The sequence below is a fragment of the Quercus suber genome, unplaced genomic scaffold (assembly GCF_002906115.3).
Source record: "Quercus suber isolate HL8 unplaced genomic scaffold, Cork oak 2.0 scaffold_162, whole genome shotgun sequence".
Taxonomy (NCBI): Eukaryota; Viridiplantae; Streptophyta; class Magnoliopsida; order Fagales; family Fagaceae; genus Quercus; species Quercus suber.
The window spans coordinates 452,586-476,033 of record NW_027069623.1 but is presented as its reverse complement, the minus strand read 5'-3'; the positions used below and the strand labels follow the sequence as shown (position 1 = coordinate 476,033).

The 23,448-nt window shown below is 32.6% G+C and overlaps 1 protein-coding gene across 1 annotated transcript; it reads right to left on the bottom strand.

Moving 5' to 3' along the window:
- Window positions 1–10,525: 10,525 nt before the first annotated feature.
- Window positions 10,526–19,890, bottom strand: LOC112038292 (metal transporter Nramp7.2). The gene is made up of 13 exons (XM_024071092.2): window positions 19,633–19,890; window positions 19,423–19,501; window positions 19,290–19,330; window positions 18,418–18,496; window positions 18,151–18,255; window positions 17,876–17,985; window positions 13,498–13,679; window positions 13,309–13,378; window positions 12,604–12,777; window positions 12,304–12,408; window positions 12,054–12,185; window positions 11,843–11,938; window positions 10,526–11,110 (listed from the first exon to the last, which is right to left on the bottom strand). The coding sequence occupies exons 1-13, from the start codon at window positions 19,876–19,878 to the stop codon at window positions 10,769–10,771; spliced, it is 1,761 nt and encodes a 586-aa protein (XP_023926860.2). The 5' UTR covers window positions 19,879–19,890; the 3' UTR covers window positions 10,526–10,768.
- Window positions 19,891–23,448: the final 3,558 nt, after the last annotated feature.

Here is a 23,448-nt window from a genome sequence, read left to right as displayed (position 1 = left end):
AGAGAAAAACAAGATTGCCTCATCCCCAACCTTCACTAAGAGACTCTTCAAATTCCTCTACTCTCTTCCTTTCCATTGATACATCCTTGAGAGGTTCTTGACCAAATCCTTTACTCATCACACTCATGTCTGTGAGAAGGTCCATTTGGTGCTAAGGGAAGCAGTTTAGAAGGGGCCAATGACTATTGGTTGATGCTATGGTTTATAGCGGAATCCGGTAAGCTAAAGAAGAAATAGGTTCGGCACAACCTCGTTAGAGCAAAAAGCTTTGAGGGCTTAGGTACATTGGGTAGATTAGGCTTGGAAGATCTTCTGCTGTTCATGTATCCCAACTACATTCTTTAGTGGATTATTTACCGCTTTGAGGGTGGCGGAGAGGTTTTACACCGAGGGCTTCGATTTCCTCTTTGATAACACATCGAGTGTTGTCTTTGTGTTTACATTTATCTTCCTTTATCTTTGCCATTTATTTTATGTTGTGGATGTGATTATATTTGGCTTAGATTGTTTATCAATTCTGTGTTTGGCTTATGATTCATGTTCCGTACATTAATTGTTTGATAATAAGTGTCAGAATTTTTGGCTACTCATTCTGGCTACTTGCGCAAGCTGCGAGTTTTGGCTACTTGTTTTAGCGACTTGCAAGCTACGAGCTCCAGTTGCGTGTTTACACAGAAGGTTTTGGCGACTCACTCATGACTCGCCCAGTTGTTAAATGCCCAAAATCAACTTTTTAAAGATCTTTTTCGTGGGAAACTTGTTTTAAACCTCTCCCATCCTCTCTTAAACTCCTCTTTCAATATTTTTATATCAAAACCCAATCAATTTCAATGGTTTTTTATTCCATTAACATCTCTAAGGTAATTTTAAACTCTTTCGATTGTTTTGGATCCTTAGATTATGTTTTGGAGAGTGTTGTGCTCTTGGTTAGGATTTTCATCACAGGGGTTGGGAAAACTTAATTTTTCTCAAAATTTTTGTATGGGATTGGTTTCTTTTGTTGATTTGCTTTGGATGTTGGCCCCTTGTGGCAAAAAGAGCATGTATTAAGGATGGTTTTCATGATATTCATGCATTGTTTCACATTGTTGTTTATAGCGTGCATGCTAGGTGTTTGATAAAATGTCTCTTAAGCATTTTCTCGCTTGTTTAGACTCCGATGAGTATCAAACTTTGGGGTTTCTCATGTTTCCTCATTAGGAACATGTTTGGTTTATTGGTTGCGTATTTAACACACCTTATCCCACATTTGCATTTTCCATGCATTGGTCATGCATTTCATTTTGCTACCTCTTGCACACACCTTGCTACCATTGTCATGCATTGGTTCATACCTTGTTTATTCATCCTAGCATGTCATATTTATCTTATGCTTTGTAGCATTTTGTTTCATCTTAGGTTTGAGCTTCATTTTCTCATTCATCTCGCACCCCGCATGCATCATTATCCTTGTTCATACCTTCATCTCTTACCCTCATTTCTTTTTTACCCTTTGTCTATTATTGACAAAAAGGGGGAGAGTATACCCTAGAGAGTATATTGGAGAGTTTTTGCCATTTCTATATGACCCTTGTGCACATTCTTAGGGGGAGAAATTCTATTTCTCGTGCACATTGATCAAGTCGCTCACATGTTTCACATCATATTTACTTGATCGTTATTTACTTGTTACATTATACTTGTCTGTTTATTACTTGCATTACCTTGAAGGTCTAATGTGTTTTGTGTAAGTGTTTCAGGTATATATGTTCCAAGTTCATCACAGCTCCTATGATTCATGATAGGGGGAGTGATATAATAAGAGAAGTACTTTATAATTTGTACTTGGTATCTTTATAGGTTTTTAAGATTTCTGTTTATGTTTGTACCCATATTGCTTTTGTAAGCTTTTAGGGTTTGTTTCTTTGCACCTGTAGGCCTTTGTAGTTCGTTCCTTGCTTTATGCAGCCTGTGTACTTTGCTAAATCAATACTTATAACTAAGTGTTATGCATTTCCTTCTAAGTACTGTCACTCTTGTGCCCTTGTAGAACTTTATTCCTAGATGCATATACTTTATGTACTGTGCATTGGCTGAGTGTTGGTCATTCAAGTGATTTACCTTGTGTTTGTCAGCTTGAATGTCCGAATGTTCATTCCAAGTGTGAATGAGTATTGTGATCACTTGTTTATAGTGATTGCTTGTTTTGGTCTTGCCATGGTTTATTGCTTTATTCCATTATACTTGATCGCATTGTGCTTGCTCCATATGCACTACATGTTTTCTGCATACAATGAACTTATTGTGTTGTTGTGTTTCAAGAGTTCTTGTTCTTATGGTTCAAAAGCTTCATAGATTTTAGAGTTATGTGTGAGTGAGTTTTCCAACTGTTCCCAACTCACGCGTTAAGTCTAGAGTTTGTTATAGGGTTTTATCACGGAATAGTCAAAGGGGGAGATTGTAAGGTTAAAATTTATCAACCATCTTGTTGGCTTTATTCCATGCCAATTTGCTTGTAATTTAGCACTTAGTAATCCTGTATTTAACTGGGATTCATGTAAGGGTTGTGTGTGAAGAGAGTGTGAAGAATTGGTCATCTTTGTGTAAAGAAGCAGAGACTCGCGGTTAGGACTCACAACTTGCAAGCCGCCAAATGCTGTGCACGTAAGAAGTATGCCGGAAGGTGAAGGGTCACGCCAGCTATCGTACTACAGGACAAAAGTCCCAGGCTGGCTAAGCTGTTACCTCGCAACTTGAACTCGCGACTTGGACAAGTCGCGAGGCCAAGCCGCCAACTTACCCTGTTTGGCAAAAACTAACTCTTCGTATTTCAAACACACACCACTATATATAGACCCTTATACCCACGAAATGAAGAGAGCTTTCAGAGAGAATTTTGTGAGAGAAACCCTAGAGAAAAACAAGATTGCCTCATCCCCAATCTTCACTAAGAGACTTTTCAAATTCCTCTACTCTCTTCCTCTCCATTGATACATTCTTGAGAGGTTGTTGACCAAATCCTTTACTCATCACACTAACGTCTGTGAGAAGATCCATTTGGTGCTAAGGGAAGCAGTTTGGAAGGGACTAATGACTATTGGTTGATACTATGGTTTATAGCGGAATCCTGTAAGCTAAATAAGAAATAGGTTCGGCACAACCTCGTTGAAGCAAGAAGCTTGGAAGGCTTAGGTATACTAGGTAGATTAGGCTTGGAGGGTCTTCTGCTGTTCATGTATCCCAACTACATTCTTTAGTGGATTATTTACCACTTGGAGGGCGGCGGAGAGGCTTTACGCCGAGGGCTTTGATTTCCTCTTCGATAACATATCGAGTGTTGTCCTTGTGTTTGCATCTCTCTTCCTTTATCTTTGTCATTTATTTTATGTTGTGGATGTGATTATATTTGGCTTAGATTGTTTATCAATTCTATGTTTGGCTTATGATTCATGTTCCGCACATTAATTGTTTGATAATAAACTTGAATTGATTATTTGGGTCTAAACGTTCAAGGGTGTTTTACACACATTTTGAACTTTCAACTCCAAGACGTTTAAGTAGAGTTTGGGCTGAACCTAAAAAAAAAAAAAAAAAAAAAAAAAAACATTCTACCCAATATTAAATTGATCGAGTCTAAGCTTCGATCGATCGAGCCAGACCGAAAGTCACTGATACTTTTGCAGCCATTCGATTCCAACTTTATATAAAAGATACAACTTTGAGCAAGCCTAAACAAGACTAAGCAACCTGTTTTCATCATGGTTTCCCAACATTACACATTAGAGTTCTAAAAACATAAATTCCTAAATCTTTAGAACCTAACAGTAGAATTTATTATTACTACACTCTTGTTAAGTTATAGCAACGTCGAATTTCGGTCCATATGGTTCAATTTGGTCCATTCTGTCAAGTTTGGTCCATTTCGGTCCCTTTCGGTATATTCAGTCTATTTTTGGTCCATTCGACCCACTTCGGAGATGCTTTGGGAGGAAAAGTTTATGTAAAAAGAGGAGTCGCTTTATTGATAATTATGTCACCTTCTCTTCATAGCATAATGTTGGTAGGTTTTTATAAAATTATATTTTTCTTATGTTATATCACAGTTTTGTAATTTTTTTTTTTTTTAATGAGTGATGAATTTACTGATATTTACTTCCTATTTAGGTCATTCAAAATTTATAGGGGATGAATCATTTGTAAGGAGTACTAAAAACAAATTCTAACCACATATTACATTATTTACAAAATATCTTGCTTTATATAATAATTGAATGTAAAATGCATATATTTCCTGAAAAAAAAATTATAAAATTTAAAACACTTTCAAATAAAATATATAGATAGATTAATTTAGAAAATCTAATATATTGTATCAAATACTTTGTTAGAAAATAATCACGTCATTTTAAGAAGGGATTGAGACTAACACTTATAAGTATTATCTATTATATTCATTTTTCACTAAACAAAAAAACAAATTAAATCATCTAATTTTTCCGCACATCACGTGGGTCTGTGATTAGTTAAAATAAAATATAGTACATGAAACAATATTGGAAGACGTAACAAAGATTATCACATTACATGCTTTTATGAGCAAATGCCAAAGTAGTTCACATGAGCAAGCTTTTTCATTTTGTTCTGGTGTGAGATTCTTGAGTGAAAAATCCAAATATTGAAGTTTTATGTCTCCTAGTAAAAAGTTTAGATAAAATTATAAAATAAAAGAAATAAGCAAGAATTATAGGGCACACTGATAATAAAACAACTTATGAAGTCATATCACAATCATTTTTGTTGTAAACTATAAGAATTACACTTTTTTACCATTAATTATATTTCATTTTACACTTATCCCTACAAGAATGCATGATTTAACTCTCTAAACTAAAATTCATGTAACACGTGTCTCATTATCAGTTTAATCTAACGGAATGTAGCATTAAAAGACCAATCTACCTTTCCCTCTAAAACACAGAAAATAAAAAGGTAAATTGGTCTTTTAATGTTAAATTTTGTTTGACTTAATTTCAAAATAAAAGGCAGGGGATTATGTAGAACATGTTTATAACTTTTTTTTGGGGGGTCCATAGTTCAGAGGGTAAAATGTAAAATTTAGGCATCAATCATGCATTTCAAATTTTCAATACAGTAGTTATCTACTTCAAATGTCATGTTCAACTCTTCAAGGAATGCACAACCTACTCTCAATCATCCAATGCTTTGACTTGTATATGGTTCTAGCTCTAGGTCAGTTTTTTTAAAAATAAATAAAAAGAAGAGAGAGAGACAGAGACAGAGACAGAGAGAACATTATACAAGTTCTTAATTTTATGATTCAATTACTTTTGGTGATCCATTTATGTGCTAGAAGCGAAAAGGGCGGAAAAGGGTTAAATGGATCAGCCAAGAAAGCTTAAATTTGAAATAGGAATTAGTTTTTCCCAAAGCAAATTATACTATCAAATCAGTGTTCGAAACAGATCTAGTTGATTAGGTACTTGTCCAACTACTTGGTAAATTTGTCACCAGCTATTGGATTTTTTTGGGTAACAGCTCCATCTCTTGGAAGATCAAGAAGTAAACTAGTGTCTCTCACTCCTCTGCTTAAGCAGAATATTCAGGCACAGAACTAAGATTCGAAGTCGAGGGGGGCCAAACATGAATAAATTTTTTTTCATGCAAATCCAACCTAATTAACGTCTATTGAATATATATAAACAAAGAATCAACCGAAAAAAGATATAAAATAATTGTTTCTTACTACATTTAAACTAAATTATCTATTAAAATGGAATTCGATTATTGTTTTAATTCCCAATAAATCATATATGATAGACTTTGTACAGAATTTAGTTGCAATCTCTCTTTTAATGTTCAAAATTATAGAGTCCCTTAGAAAATCCTCTTTCATAATAAAAAAATTCTTTATGAAAAATTTTGGTTGATGATTTTCATAAATTGAGATATCTTCATTAAAGGTAAGTAATGTTGCATCACTAGCAATGACTTCTAATATATTTTTATGTATTTTTGGAAACCTAATTAGTTGCAAAAGGCAAAATAACTTTATAAACTATCACCACATAACTATTCGCACAGGTGATACACAATGTTAACTAACAACTGACAACAAAAAAAAGATTCTAATAAACAGTCTACAATAACTAAAAATCATACCTGGAAAAAAAAAAAAAGAAGTTAAAAGCGTATAAAACTGTTAACTAACTGTGTAATAATAAGTTAAAAAGTAGTATTAAATATTGTGGGTATTAATCCACAATCTAGGAAACCGTTGGATACATATGATGATAAGGAGCTTACGTTACCCCGAATCTCATCCGTGAAATCAAGAAATGGCTTTCTCAGTAGAGGAGATAAGAAAAGGGGGAGCACAACTACGTTCATGAATGACCAATTACGAGAATGCGAATGAAAAGAAGGAATTCTCTGATCTACATTAACTGCCGACTGTAAACCAGTCCAAGCAGAAGCAAATCCGGACCATGAAAGGAAAGGGAGGTTTAGACTAGTTCGAGTCTTGCCAGTTCAAGTGAAAGTTTATTAGACTAGTCCCACTAAGATGGCGAGGAAACCCTGTACGTAGTCTATGTCTAGTAAGCATACTTGATCCATCGTTAAACATCATGAAGGTTGGTTGCAGGCTCTAGCTAAGCTAATAGCTCTAATTGTGGGATATCTAAAAAAGATGCTCTTGTTTGTGGCCCTCCTTCTCTGAGAAAGGGCACCGGGGCTGCTTTCGTGATAATGCCGAATGACAGAGAGGGCAAGGTGGTCTTGAAGTATGTCCGATGGTGGCATCCACTAACGTTTTCTTAGGTTATATTCGTACAGGTTTCTCATGTGGAAGGATCTAGAATCAGTTGATCGTCTGTATAAATTAGGGCCCTATTTCAATTCGGGAATAGGCTTCGAGTAGTGCAACATAGGCTAATCACCAGACTGCTCTGGAATAGGTTAATCGCTGGAGACAAGAGCGAGTGAATCTAGTTTCGAGAGCATGCCTTACTATTATAGGGGCGTAGCGTTTTTTTTGTCTTTCAGCCCCCCCTAAACAGAATAAATATAAGCGGATAAATATAGTCTACCACCTTCTCTGACATATGTTGAATTTGAGATCTCTTACAGACAACAAACCAAGTGAAGCAGATTATCGTCCTCCAACTAAAGCTACAAGATCGGGAAAAAAAAAAAAAAAAAAGGATTTTCTTTTGATCTCAAGGCTGCTACCGATTCTTTGCCCCGACCCAACCTGTAGGTCCGCTAACGTAAAGCGAGGAGTTGAGCCTGAATTTTTATCCATATCTAGCAGATACAAGAGTGACAATACGAGCTAGAAAATATATCTAAGGAGATCTGCTCATCGGCGGATTCGGATTAGTCGAGTTTGAAAATTTCAAATTTGTCAATTTGTCTACTTTGCTTAATATGTTAAATTGACAATATATAGTGGCAGAAAAGATACTATTTTTAATACAATAATATTTATATTCCAATTTAATAAAAACATTTATTGTTGTTAGTAATTTGTGGTTGACATTCCACAGTTTTACTATTAGCTTGTATAGGCTCCTACAAACCACACAGTTGGTGTAAATAATTCCACGCACAACAGTAATGGATCCCTGTCTTTTTATCCATAGAAGAGAGAGAGATATGGAGGGAGAGTAATTATATATTTATATTAGTAAGTGAGAGCAATGGCAGAGCAGTGGGAGTAGTGGCTAGTGGTTGTTCTTCCTCAAATTTTCTCCTTCTTAAGTGACATGTGGTTGGCTTGGAAGGTTAATTGTTAGATTTCTCTCCTCTTGAGTTTTTTTTTTTTTTCTTTTTTTCTGGGAGCCTCTCTCTCTTAACTCTGAGTATAACTATTAGGAATTTCAGATTTGTAGAAGTAGGTTTGTATTTGTAGTAAAAAGATTGTTTCAGTAGGGGCGATGGTCCAAAAGAGTAGGCCATGCATGTAACCATTTTATTGTTTTTTGGTTAATTTAGTTTGAAAGGGGTCAGTTTTCATTCTTCTTGAGGGAAAGAAGAGGGGTGAAGGGGAAAATATAATTTTCTTGGGGGGTAGTTCTTGGGCTTATTTTCTAAAATCATACGTCGACCTCCCCATGTGAACTCATTTTGCTTCAATAGCTTCTCAAGGACCTTGGCATCAACCATAATGGCCATATGAGACTTTATTGTGACAACAAAGTAGTACTCCATATTCTTGTTAATCTCATCTGTTAGGACATATGTGGTTCACTTTTAAGAACATATGTCAATATATTTTATGTAGTTGGCTAATCCTTTAACAAAACGCACTTTACTTGTAATTGGGTAGATCTAGGATGTGTTTAATACTTCAAGAAACCTTGTTTCAAGTTCAAGTGTTAAAACCATGCAAGTCTGTCCAAAAATCAAGTGAGAAAGAGCTAAATTTTAAAGCTCAATAGCTGCTTGATAGCTCCTCGACACCTAGCTATCTGTCGAGATCTTCACCTGATTCTTATCGCAATCTCGATAGTTGGTCGATCGATCGAGAAAGCTTCTGTCCCCTCGACACCTTCTCGATAGCTGTATCTATTGAGATTCATTAAACCTCGACACCTGCTCGACACCTCCTCGATAGCTGCTATCTATCGAGGTTACGAAAATTCAGATTTCTATTTTTGGGCCAGGCTTATGTATTTTAGTAGGGTTTCTTTTCTCACAACCCTAGACCTATATAAGGCTTATTTTAGAGGCTGTCACGTAAGAGAATACAAAAAGAATATATGCAAAAGGTGATTGAAGCCTTATTCTCTCTTAAAGAAGTTACTGCGCCTTTGCACCTTAGTGTTTTGTAACCAAGTGCTTCTTAATCTTCATTATTGATGAAGTGAAGAACTTTACAGCCAACATCTTCTTCTAGTTGGTGATTGAGTGAGTCACGTAATAGAATTCGTGTAAAGGAGTTAGTCACGTATTGGGATCCATGCAACATCAAAGGGTGGTGTTTATATATTGAAGAGTTCAGAGGTTCTAAAGCGATGAAGGTTTCTGCCGTGAGTTCATCTACGGGGATTGTAGAGTCTAGGGACAAAGGTTTTGTACTAGATCTAAAACTTCTCTTTACTATAGTGGATTGCTTTTCGAGAAGGTTTCCCCCTAGGTTTTTTACTGTGAAACTGGTTGGTTTCATTGGTTTTCCTAGGTCATCATATCTTGTCTTATTTATTATTTCCGCTGCATGATTTTGACATAATATTGATGTTTGTTTGTTTTAACAAGTTTTATTAATAATAAATCTAATTAACAACTTGGGTTTAAAACTTGTTAATTCTATCAACCAGGGTTTAAATTTCCCAACATCATCATCATCCACTAGCAAACCAAACATATTGAACCAGATTGCCACCTTATTTATGAAAAGATTGAGGCTAGATTAATATGAACTTCTCATATTGCTAGCTTCTGCACTAAGCCTCTTGGCAAAGATCAATTTTGTCACCTTGATTACAAGTTTGACATTCATGCTCCAACTTGAGGAGAGGGTTGGGAAACAGAATATTCGGATCAGTATTGGGATTTCACCAACTAACAAATCAAATCTCTAAAATTTCTCCCATTTTCTCTCCTCATTCTCCCATATCACAAGGAGACTTAAGTTTATCAATGATTTATCATAAGACCAAATAGCTATTATGAAAAGTCGAATTTCATTAAAGGCAAAGTGGCAAACTAAAAGGTGTTGGATATATTTCAACAATTTACTTTTGTGATAAAGCAAAAAGAACAACATGCAGATCTAAAAATAAGCAATAACACAAATAAATGTGATAGACAAAAACAATAAATAGATACTGTATATATAAAAAGAAATCTGCAAATAATTAAAAACTCATAGACCAAATACGTGGAGGATGAATGATTAGATTAAGTCTTGTGTTTGACACAATCTCCTTAAAGTAAATTTTGCCACTCACATAATTTGTGGTGCTTTGAGACTCATAGACGTCTATCTCCCAAGATAAAATGATCTACAGCACAAAGAAGAAGCACACTAGGTTCATACTCTGTGAACTACTCTATGTCTTTTTCTCTCTCTTTGACTCAAATGAATGCAGAAAATTTTTCTCTCTGAGAGAGGTTTTTTTTTTTTTTTTTCAAAAAGTCAATTTTCGTGAATGAGAGACTATGAAATTATATACGTTAGTGAATAGACACACTGTTTAAAATAAAAACTACTGTGCACAAACTGGCTGACTCAAAAAATAAAATAATAAAAATTATTATTTGGACAAGAGGGCCCAGTCCACATATGCCAATGTCCGGCCCATGAGCATATAAACTCATATATTATCTCATTCCTTTTCTATGTGGGACTCAAGATTTTCAACACTTTTAATAACATTTTCTTTCTCTTTTTTTCTTTTTTTTTGAGAAACAAACACACACATATACAATGGAGAGGGAAAGGGATTCTAACATAAAAGCACACAACCCTATTCAAAAGTTATGATAACTTTTAAAGGAGGTTTAATAACATTTTCAAGTGAGCAAATTAAACATCAATTTCTTATTCACTCAATACTATTTTTACAACAAAAAGGTTCAACATAAACTTATAATTGAACAATGGAAACTACAATAGATGGTTCAAAATTACATACAATCTCCACAGGAGGAAAGCCTTAGATGAAATCGAAGAAAGTTGAAGTCACATTTAACTTGGAGCTCCCTACCACTAACGATATACCTTGGCTTGGCTGTTGTTGCATTTGATCTAGAAAAAAACCCTTCACTCTGGTAGTGGGATATCAGCCAAATCCTCTCTGTAAGGAATGTGATCCAACTCGCCCACATCACAAGAATTGCCTAGCCCGTGTTCCATGTTGTTTTGGGCTACTGGTTGGTCATGCTTTACAGGCTCAACAAATGTTACAACAGTGTCTTTTCGGATGGTAAGATAGATGATTGCTAAGATGTAGACAAGCATTAAGGGAAACACTAGGAGCCCAACGAACACATTTGCAACCTTTGGTAAATTGTTGTGAATTAGCCAATCCACAAAGCCTGTGCTCAGGTAGTAGATGTTGATGCCAATGATTCCGATGCCTAGGATCCACGAGATCACAATAACCTACAAGCATAATTGTCCGATGCTTAGTTAATAAAAGGATGTTTGCCTTACTCTTTCTTTCTTCTTGTCTGTGTGTGTAATAGAAACAAGAATGTGGTGGTTTTTTTTTTTAATGCTTCGCTTGCTTTGGCCATCTAATTTGATAGCTGTAAACTTAAAATGGTTATCTAGGTGTTATAAATTATGTTTTTCAATTAAATTCAATCATGAGCAAATTATGTTTTTCAATTAAATTCAATCATGAGCAAATTATGTTTTTCAATTAAATTCAATCATGTAACTACATTGATCAATAAGTTATATAATTAAATTTAATTGTCGTTAAAAGAAATTCATTATATTTATGCTATACTTAGCAATGTAGTTATATGATTGAATTTAATTGACAAATCTAAGATAAAGTATCTAAAAAAAACTATATCTAAATTTTATACATATGAATGCATATGTAGTTATATAATTGAATTTAATAGACGAGTCTAAGATAAAAGTATCTAAAAAGACTATATATATATATATATTTATTTATTTATTTATTTATTTATGAGCATTATAAATTGCATTTATGAATCTAAATCTTATACATATACTATATCTAAATCTTATACATATAAATTGCATTTATGAGCATTATAAATTCAGCCAATCACCTTCATCAAGGCCCACTATAATGGTTGTACCTCATTTAAAAGCAAAAGTAGAAAAAGAGAAAGAAGTACAAAAACATCTTACATATATTGAATTCTTGTGTGGTCCCATCTTTGTGGCACTACTACTGAATTTAAGGAGGGGGATTAGAGCAAATGGAAGCTCAAATGAAAGTATCATCTGCAAAGCAAAACCCATTAAATTTTTATCCTATGTTTGAATATAGGTATAAACATTAAAAATAAAAAAATAAAAAAAATAAAAAAAGAAAAGACAAAATTCACAATTTACAAACCGATGCGATGATGATAAGTCGAGCTGCACCATTAGATCCTCCAATAATGGAAACAATTAGACTAGGTGTAATGGCAATGCACCTTGTCATCAGGTTTCTAATCCATTTTTTCATCTTAAGATCCAAGAAGCCCTATAAAAGCCACACCATCCCTAAATTAATTAAAATTTAATCCCAATTAATTAGGGTAGCTTCACATGATATTAACATATATGTTTGTTCGTGCATGTTATATATTTAATTTCAAGACCTGCATGATGAATTGTCCTGCATAAGTGCCTGTGATGGTGGAGCTTTGCCCTGCGGCTAGTAATGCAATGGCATAAATAGTTGAGCTTGACCGACCCAATACACTCTACACACATAAATCAATAAAATTATTTTTTTTTTTTAAAAGAATTATGTTAGACCTTGTGCATAAACATTCTAAATGCATTTAAATTGATAGACTATCATTTGTCCCAAAATCTTAAATTAAAAAAAAAATGTTGAATTTAATTATTTAACCATTATTCTAATGTAAAATAATTTCATATATATACAATTCAACCTTGAGAAGGAAAGAGGCTGAGTTGAGGTTAAGATCACTGCATTGATTTGCAGTCTCATTTGAGATATTATTGGCTGAGCAAACGGTGCCCGATACAGAGACAATTGCAACATTGATTAGAAATGCAACAAACAATGCGAATCCGCTCTCTATTAGGAAATATCGACATGCATCCTGTGATATAACACGACAAGGCAAACACAAGCATTTTGACACATTAGCAAAATGCAATTGTTTTGGAAAATAAAGAAAACATTTATCTCTCCTATGCAGTTTAATAAATTAAGCTAGTTTTACCATCTACAATTATGACAATTACTGGAGTCTGGAGCTCACTTGTATATAATTTGTTCTTTGATTAAATTACAAATTACATCTTCTAGTTTTTCTAAAATTTAATTCAATTTTGTTACTTCTAAAATATTCATACTAGTAAAAAAATTTATACTTTGATTCAATGTAGTCTTTCCATCTAATTCCGTCAGACACTGTTGTTAGATGTCTTAAAAATTATGTCGTTTTAGAAATTAAAAATACCAAAATTACATTGTTTTGGGACATGTAACTAGCAACCATCTTAATGAAAGGACTACATTGAAAACAAATGGATGTTATAGGAGTGAATTGAATAAATTAGAAGTTATAATATTAAATTGAATTTTGAATAAAATTAGAAGGAGCAATTTGTAAGCACTAGATTCTTACATTAATGCCATGGACAGAATTTGGTATTTTTCGGGATAGCACAAGAGCCGAGTGGAGAAAGAGATTGTGCCTAGTGGTCAAAAGAAATGGAATGCACAATATGGTATAACACAAATTAACGATTAGAAGGAAGAAAATAAATAGTTATGAAATAATGAAGGATATTTAATGAAGCAGTAAATTACATACGGCATGACAAGGGCACCCAAAAGTGCTATGGCATCCCCGGTGGCTCCTTGGCCACTGAGCTTGGGTACAAACATTCCCTTTAGCACAGCAACCGCTGGAGGCTTTACATAACCCATTTCTCCAAAGAAACATGCAGCCATTACGAAGACCAGTATTGTTATCAGCAATTCCAGCTTCCTAACCTGCCAACCAGAAATGTTTTAACAAGAATTAAAACTATAGTGGAATACGGGAAAGAACTTGAATTCAATTTTTTGAACTCAAGGAGTAGCACTACGGTTGAGACCATGACTCTTTGCAAATAAAAATCTTCTATTCCACTCAATGGCAGCTCAAGGCCGAGGCCTAAGGCCCCAATTTTGTAATGGTTTTATTCCATTATAAAAAAATGGGACAAAATTGGGAAATGCCCCGTTTGAGCAAAAAAAACCAGCATTATGCCATCTTTTCTAAACTAAATAGGGAAATGCCCCTCTTTTGTAACTCGATTTTCTCAAAATCGAGTTATAAAAAAAAAATTTCTTGAGCCCTATAGCAGCGTTTTCAAGGACCTATAGTGACATTTTCAGGACATATAGTGACGTTTTGTAACTCAACTTCCATAAAATCGAGTTATAGGCAATTTTTTTAATTCTTTTTAAAACGCCACTATAGCTCCTAAAAACGTCACTATAGGCTTCTAAAAAACGCCACTATAGGGTCTAAATTGATTTTGGGAAACTCGATTTTCAAAAGAGGGGCATTTCCCTATTTAGTTTGGAAAATAGGGCATAATGCTGGTTTTTTTGCTCAAACGGGGCATTTCCCAATTTTGTCCTAAAAAAATGACCCGTCCCTTTTTTTTTAAAGCTCAAAATTATAAAGTAATGTTAGGATATTGCAAATTTTACTGCTTAGAACTTACAAAATGTTGTGTCACTAGTTACCAAAAAAAAGAAAAATCTAGCATTCATTTATAAGGTGGTTAAAACTCATAAATCAGATTCATTACTACATCAATTTGTGTGTTGTACATGGTAAAATCAATAGTATCTTTAGGCTTTAGTAATTTCCAAAATTATCGCATACATTTGGTGCGATGGTCATACTACAAGCACTTATACTTGTGGAGTGTGGGAGGGTAAGGACAGGAGTTCAAGTATCCAGAAGGAAGCTTCACACATATATACACTTAGATTAGACTAGAGTAGAATTTCTATTTTGTATAAATAAAAAAAGTAATTTTCGAAATTGTATGATAATAAGTAATTTAAACAATAGAAAAAGGATTGTGCAAAATTTTTCTCATTTCAAAAAAAGGTCTAGAAAAATTATACCAATAGAAACTCAACCCAATTGAAAACTATAAACTTTTTTGTGTTTGGGGGAGAGGTAATGTCTTAAGGCTTTAATTTTTGTAAGCTAATATCCTATACAATAGATTGCCAACATTACCCACCTAAGATTAAGCACATAATCTCTCATATGGCCACACAACAAATAATCTCAATCTCTTTCTTAACACCAAAATCAAAATTTATTATGATGCGTTGCTTTATCTATGATAAAGTAAACCTCATTTTTAAAAGGCTATATTTTTATTTAAAATTTTATACTTTAACAATGCATCTCCTTATCTAAGATAAATTATCCCAATTATATCAAGTCAACTTTGATTCATAATGTTTCACTTTATACTTTATCAAGCATATATGTCATTTGTTTGATTTGTTTGATTTCATTTTATTTTTTTTTATTTATTTTTTTTGTGCAGATTCATGTAAGAGATTATGCATATATCTACTTGAAGTTAGGGTGATCTAAGCATTTATTTGTTTCTCATCGTTATAAAAACTAGCTTATAATCTCATGCACATGCATAGATATACTTAAAAATATGCAATAAAATGCATAATATAATTTCTATATATATATATATATGTATAATTTAAAAACTATTTATAGTCATTTTTATATTAAATGTTTGTGAATTGTAAGTGTAATTTTTTTTTTTTTTTATAATGTTACATATTTGTGTAAATTATGATATGTGTGAATGTTTGTATGTACAATATAAATATAATATAACCTTATATAATTTAATAATTAAGAAATAGAGAAGGTTTTTTTTACATGTGTTTGTATTGTTATTATATTATAATAACTTTTTGTAATAAAGTTAGTAAAATTCAAGAAAACAATTGCAAAGTTAATGATTATTCAAGTATTTAATTGGTTAAGTAGACATGTAGTATATAATTTATGTATGAATAAATATGATTGTGTGTGTCAATAATTAATATGGAGCCAATGAGTTGAGATTACTCATTTAGTCTAAAATATTTTTATGAAAACAAAGTCAAATAGATAATAACAATTGGATAAAAATAAAAAATTTAAACAAACTTAACAAAATAAAATGAGCATAGACTCGTAGCTACCCATATTGGTAATAGATATTCATAATGAACTATCATGTAACGTTCAAAATTTGAAAACTTGTAGAATAATATTGTAAAACTTTATGTATTATTATTTTTTTTTCAATAACTCGACATATTCAAGTTCTCTTTTTATTGAAATTTTGTAATGACCCCCCAAAACAAAATTCCTAGAGCCGCCACTGTTCTTAACACCAAAATCAAAATTTATTATGATGTGTTGCTTTATCTATGATAAAGTAAACCTCATTTTAAAAAAGCTATATTTTTATTTTTATTTAAAATTTTATACTTTAACAATGCATCTCCTTATCTAAGATAAATTATCCCAATTATATCAAGTCAACTTTGATTCATAATGTTTCACTTTATACTTTACTAAGCATATATGTCATTTTTTTTTTACAGCGCAGAATTCTCCCTCTCATAATGTGAGAGTGTTCCACATATCTCAAAGACTCATGTAAGAGATTATGCATGTAAGAGATTTTGCATATATCTGCTTGAAGTCAGGGTGATCTAAGCATCTATTTGTTTCTCATAATTATAAAAATTTGGTTCGCCAAAAACAAAGACAAGAATATGCTAAGGATATTATTAAGTATAAAAGGTAAATTATCTATATATATATATATATATTAATTATTGTGAAGCACTTTTTTTTTTTACGATTCATTTATTCTAAACTCTTTAATTTTTGTACTTAATAACTCACTTAAATGAATATTTATGATGTGTCTCACATTTGATTCTAAAATTAAAAAATAAAAATTTTAAAAATAATCATTTAAGATACATGACGCAAAATTAAAAATCTAATTTAAAATTCTAATTTGAGTTTCTCTCAACTTCACCTATTATTATTATTATTATTATTATTATATATATAAATTTGGTTTGCCAAAAACAAAGAAAAGAATATGCTAAGATTTATTCCTAACGTGTCACAAAATAAGAAATCATTTTCAAAAGATCAATTAGTGTACTAATTTACTTGTTTGACTTAGACAGCAAGAATCGCGGAGCAGCAAATTCTAAAGACACAGGGCATTATCCACGCAATAAAAATTAAAAATACTAACGTCTTAAACAATGATGCAAACCTCCACGCAAAGTGGAAAAAAAATAAAGTAAAAACTAAAGTCAGACAAACAGTTAAAATGCATACATCATTAATGACTAATTCACAACTTGGTAAATAAATATGCTTCATTCGAGTCAAATAACGTGAAAATTCTTTTGACTAGTAGTACTTGATAGGATTAAAAATCAATATCATCAGTGGGAGTACTATCATTAGGATTAAAAATCAATATCACTGTGAAGGGATTCAAAATTTTAGAGGGGCATTATGCATCAATGATTAAATGTTTAAAGTGATAAGAATTGAATACAGTGCTTTTGTGCAGTAAACTAGTTGTGATATACACACTTCACACATGACAAATTTTTGACATAGATTCATATTTCAATAAATCTAATGCACAAAATCACTGGACCAAGTTATTTTCTATTAAAAGAGGTTCAAAGCTAGAGACAGAGTCAATATCATCCCCCCCCCCCCCGCGGCATCGTATCCGTGCATAAACAAACTGTACTACTTGCAAACTATGTAATAAAACCTAACATATGTCACACACCGTTCGTAGTTTTTTTTTTTTTTTTTTTCGCTGAATACCGTAAGTGGACAGTTGTGAATAAAAATATTATACACATTTCTTAAAAAATTAAAGGGCCAAAAAAACGTACGTAGTAGTTGATAGTTGGCCATAAAAATATTAGACTCAATTAAAAATTAACGGCCAGCCAAAAACGTACGTAGATAATTGATGGTTGGCATAAAAATATCACAGAGTACGTGGATATATAGTTGAGCATAAAAATTAAACACCCAATTAAATTTCTTAATAAATAATTAATGGAGCAGAAAATTTTAAATAGGTAATAAAATAAATTACCCCGTATTTCTGTAAGCCAAGAAGTAAGAGAGTACTTAAACCAGTGATGAGAACTCCAGTCCAGATTGGGATGTGGAATAGTATATTTAGTGCAAAGGCTGTTCCAATCACTGCCACAAATTGAAAAAATTTAAAAATTTTATTCTTCCTTAATTTGAATATGCTCAAGGAGACATAGATGAGAGGATAATTCAAGAATGATGAGGCTAGTGCATGCATCAACATAATATGGTAATGATATCATTTGTCTTTGTAAGTCAATTTTATTGTTTTACCTTCGGGTATGTCAGCAGCTATGACTGCAACCTCTGCTAGCAACCATAGGCAATACTTCACATATTTTGGGTACTCAGCCTTACATAATTCTGAAAGGTGTTTGCCTGTGGCAATACGTAAATAAATACTTATCTTGATTAGTTACTACAAGAAGAATCATCCAAAAAAAAAGTTACTACTAAAGAAGAAGAAAAGTCAGCAGTACACAAAAGGAAAGAATAACAGAGCAAAAAATGTAGTTCTAGATTTGTTGCTATGCATCTTACCGGTGCTTACACCAAGATTTGCAGCTAGCGATTGAATTATGAGCGCAAAGATCAACCCAATAAGTATCACCCACAGTAGCTGAAAATAGCAAATAGCACAACCATGCTTAATAATTCTCTCGTAAACCAATTTCTAATTATTTGGGCCATTCATGTTTGATTCAGTTTCTCCACAAAAGAAAAATGTTTGATTCAGTGTATTTTAGGTCCTTAAGTTTTTGGTTATTTACATTTTTATGCAAATTTTTGATCCTTTATGTTTGATTCAGATTTTTACTTGCCCTTTACTTTTCAAAATTTTCAACAACAAAAAATAAAAATAAAAGTAAAAAACCTGAAGAGGCCAATACGAAAATTGAATCCATTATGAAATGTCAAAGTGAAATATTTAAAATTAAAATGGCCAAAATGAAAAAAAAAAAATTACAAACTTTAAGAGTCGAAAGTATACTTTATTCTTTAAAAGAAAATTAATACTCTTTATTAACTTTTCATTGCAAAAAAACTTTGCCTTTTTATAAGGGAAATGTTAACTAATGCCCTGAGGGCATTGGTTTATGAGCTATTTTTAGAAATATTTTATTAGAAAAATAATAAAACAATAAATATTATTGAAATCGTTTTTATATTTCCCATAAAAGCAATATTAAAAATTTTCTATTATAGTTTATTAATAATTGCCCTAAGCACATCCGTTAACATTGCCATTTTTATAATTAAGATAAAAGTATTCTCTTAGTGAAAGTAATCTCTTAGAAAATGTTTCAAAATAAACCTATATAATATATCTACACTTTTGTCAAAGGCCGACTTTCTCTCTTCATAATTTTTCGTGAAATGGCTAGTTCCATCTTTTTTTCTATTTGATTTACCTCAAATCTGTGATTTGCTCCAGCCTGCAGATCAGTTTCCACTGCAACATGGTAAAAATGATATTACTTTGTCAAACACACACAAATGCACAGAAACACATAGAGACAGAGGGAGAGACAAAAAGAGACTCACAATTGCCAGGGTCAAGATAAGCTAAGGAGACAAGGAATCCAGGGCCTACATATGATAAGAACTTTCTCCACCCAGGTTTCTAGAACAACAATCATATATACTCAAATGTTGATTCTAACAAGATAATCTATCCAAACATATAGAACAAAGAAATTTAAAGATAGAAAATGCATAGCTAAGAAAGAAAGAGGAGGGTTATATGAGAAAAACCTTAGAGTCCTCAACATGAGGATCAAACTGTTTATGATCAGGACTATCAGTGAAATTGGGGGGTGGGGTTCCCTCTAGATTAAGGGCAGCTATACGATTGCTTCCTCCACCCCATGACGATGATGATGGTACAACATCACTTACTTGCTGCTGTTCTTGGCTTCTCATTCTCTCTATCTCTCTCTCTCTCTCTCTCTCTCTCTCTCTCTCTCGACTTTGATTACCTACTGCATGTGAAAGTTTCATATGGAGCTCCTTATTTATAGCGCAATGTGGCATGAACCAAGCAATATGTTTGGTATTGAGGACAGCATAGCAGTCACTCCACTAACTCCAAATTGTCTCCATCCTCATCGCCAAATATGGACATGTCACTTTCCACTTTCTTCTTTCTTCTTCTTTTCTTTTCTTTCTCTCTTTTTTATTTTATTTTTAATTCTCGGTAGAGAAATAAAATTTTCACTTCCTTTCTTCTAGATGAGGTCTACTATTTAAGAATAAACAAAACAAAAAGGTATTCTAAGAATGATGTTACCACTCCTTGGCTAATATGTTCCTCTTTTGCATTCTATATTTGGAAGGACTCTCTGAGTTTTCTTTTCTTTTTGGCAAAGAAATACCTAACCCTGTATCATCCATTTGAACAAGACAAATGAACACGTAGATTATGTCTAAATCATTTTCTCTCTTAAAATGATTTAGACATAACCCACTGTATTATATTTCTTAGATCAGTGAGCCATTGATTACTATCCTTAATTCAGACATAACCCACTCTAGTTGTGGTTCCTAGGTTAGATCTCCTTAACTTCGCATAGTAGCATCTTACCTTGGTGTATTGCTTACCAAAGTCCTATCTTACCATGCCTCTAGCAATTTCTCTAGCACTATATCCCTTGGACAAGGCAAGCTATACTTGTGCATCCCTCACCACTCAGCTAACAATTCTTTAGCTATGTAATCAATATTAGCTTGAAATTAGTAAACACACTTTTTTGCCATCCAATTTGCAGAAACCTGCTTGCCATAGAAAGACCTACTACATGTGTGAGTATCATGTATGCACTAATCCAAAAGTTTGCTTCCTTATTAATACCTTTAGACACCTTCTGAGGACAACCTTCAACACATTTATACCTCATTCTAGACTTCTCATTTTTGGACAATAATATGCCATATCCATGCTTTAACTTGTAAGCTCACACAAATTCTTTGAACTGCTTGTTGTCCCTAAAGTACACCCCCAACACAAATTCAAGATCCTTTAAGTATTCATGCTTGAATTTAGGTAATTTTTTACTTTTGCTCACCATCAAAATTGTTAGGAGAATGCAGCTAGTCTAAGGATGCATAGTTAGATCCACTTGATATTTCATCCAATGGCCAATTAAAAAGAATTGGAACTAGATCCACGTGTAATAACGACTAGTTTGCAATACTAAGTGGGTGTGACAATGGATGGTTGGCAATATTAAGAGTAGGTTCTTGTGAGCCTGACCATTATGTGGGTTGATGGGCTGTCCTTTATGTGGGCTGGTAGGCTGAATATCGTTGCCATCAATTCCATTTACAGTAATTTCATAAAATTTTCATTGGCTGGGTCTATACATGGCAAAACGAGTCAGAATTTTCTAACTCGACCCAACCCGGAAAATACCTAACCTGAACCCAGATTTTTTAATCAAAGCAAAAATAGATTGACCCGTGACTCAACCCATTTTTTTGACCTAACCGGTGACCCGAACCATTTTTCAAAACATTCTTTTGGTAAAAAAAATAATAAAATTGTTGGGAAATTTAGATCCCGATTAATAGAATTAACAAGTTTTAAACCTAAGTTATTAATTAGATTTATTATGAATAGACCTTGATAAAACAAACTAACATCAATATCATGTCAATATCGTGCACAGTAGAATAGTAAATAAGACAAGATATGATGACCTAGGAAAACCAATGAAACAAACTAGTTTCATTGTAAAAAACCAAGGGAGAAACCTTCATGAAAAGAAATTTACTATAATAAAGAAAATTTTTAAATCTACTACAAAACCTTTGTTCCTAGACTCTACAATCCTCGTAGATGAACTTACAATAAAAACCTTCTACCACTTAAGAACCTCTGAACTCTTCAATATATGAACGCCACCCTTTTTGTACAGATCCCAGTACTTGACTAACCAAAATATGCACGGCTCCTAATATGTGACTAACACACCAACTTGAGGAAGATTGTTGGCTGCAAAGTTCTTCATTTCATCAACAATGAAGATCAAGAAGCACCTGGTTACAAAACCCTGAGGCGCAAAAACGTAGTAGCTTTTTTCAAAGAGAATAAGACACTCGGTCACTTTTTGTATGTGTTCTCCTTGTATTCTCTTATGTGACGGCCTTTAAAATAAGCCTTATATATCTAGAGTTGTGAGAAAATGATGCCCAAACATCTATTCACAAATTGGAGTGAAATTTGATTTGAAAATTTGATTTTCATAAACCTCGACAAATACCCTATCTATCGAGCAGCTGTCTAGCATCAAGCTTAAACGGTCTTTTAAACCTTGATAGATACTAGTTTTCAGGCTTTAAAATCCAGCACTTCTTAACTTGATATTTGAACAGACTTGCATGGCTTTAACACTTAAACTTGAAACCTTGTTCTTTGAAGTATTAAACACATCATAAATTTACCTAATTACAAGTAAAGTGTGTTTTATCAAAAAACTAGCCAATACTATATTGACATATGTTCCTAACATAATTCACATATGTCATAACAAAAATTAAGACAATATTAGTTTAATTGTTTGTTGTGAGCTTTAAAGAAACAATTATAACCTTTACATAACTACATGCAAATGAATTAAAAGATGAATGGTTAAGGCATTCTATAATAAGTAAAAAAAATTTATATATCAAATAACGAAGTACATGCCAAGATAATCTGTTTATAGCCGAGTTAAAAACATATATTTAAAATTATAAAAATGTATGAGAAATATTCATAAGTGTGAAAAAAGTGAAGTCAAAGTATCAATGAAATTAGCATAAATTATGAATGCTTAGGCCTATTTTTAACAATTCATGTCCAAAATAACTACTTTTCAAAATAAATTATGATATTTTCTAGAGTGTGCATTACTTAACAATAACATGATATTCATAAAAGAAGCCGTTTATAAATAAGCAAATAATCAAACTTTAATGTATATTCTCAAATTAAAAGAGTGTCAACTACAATTGATAATAAATCATAAAATTAGTTTTCAAGATTATAAATTTCTTATATGTTTTTATTCTTTGTCAAATTAGTTGTCCAATAAGGCATTTGTAATTTTGTTTTATGTTTTGGGATGTTGATATTGTGTAGAAATGAAACTTGTGTATTTGTTTTACTTATCATTAGTGCTATTTTGTTTTAGTTAGTAATGGGATTTGTATAATTTTAAAATTATTGAACAAGTATTAATTTGTTTAGCTAAGCCCCGTTCTTGATATGTGTAGTAAATTCAAAGTCATACATTTTACATCAAGTAATTTGTTGCGTGACTTTCCAAATGGAAAATACACGTCATTTTCTTAAACATTTTTTTTTTTATAATTCCATGTAAAAAATACAGGTCAACCTGACTCGAAACCCAATTAACCCAACCCATTCTAACCGCTTAAAACAACCCATTTTTGACCCTGTAACCCGATTGACCCGTAACCTAATTGACCTAACCCAAACCTAACCCGACCCACCCATTTGCCATGTCTAGCTAGGTCATCATAGTCAGTGTTATACCAGTCATAAGTCATATTCCCCACATCACCATT

Bases quoted from the DNA above. Each gene is read 5' to 3' on its own strand.
- LOC112038292 (XM_024071092.2), bottom strand. From the start codon at position 19,878: ATGAAACTTTCACATGCAGTAGGTAATCAAAGTCGAGAGAGAGAGAGA. The intron at 19,331-19,422 runs GTGAGTCTCTTT...ACCATGTTGCAG, and splicing joins TTATCTTGACCCTGGCAATT to TGGAAACTGATCTGCAGGCT. The intron at 18,497-19,289 runs GTAAATCAAATA...TGCTATTTTCAG, and splicing joins GAGCAAATCACAGATTTGAG to CTACTGTGGGTGATACTTAT.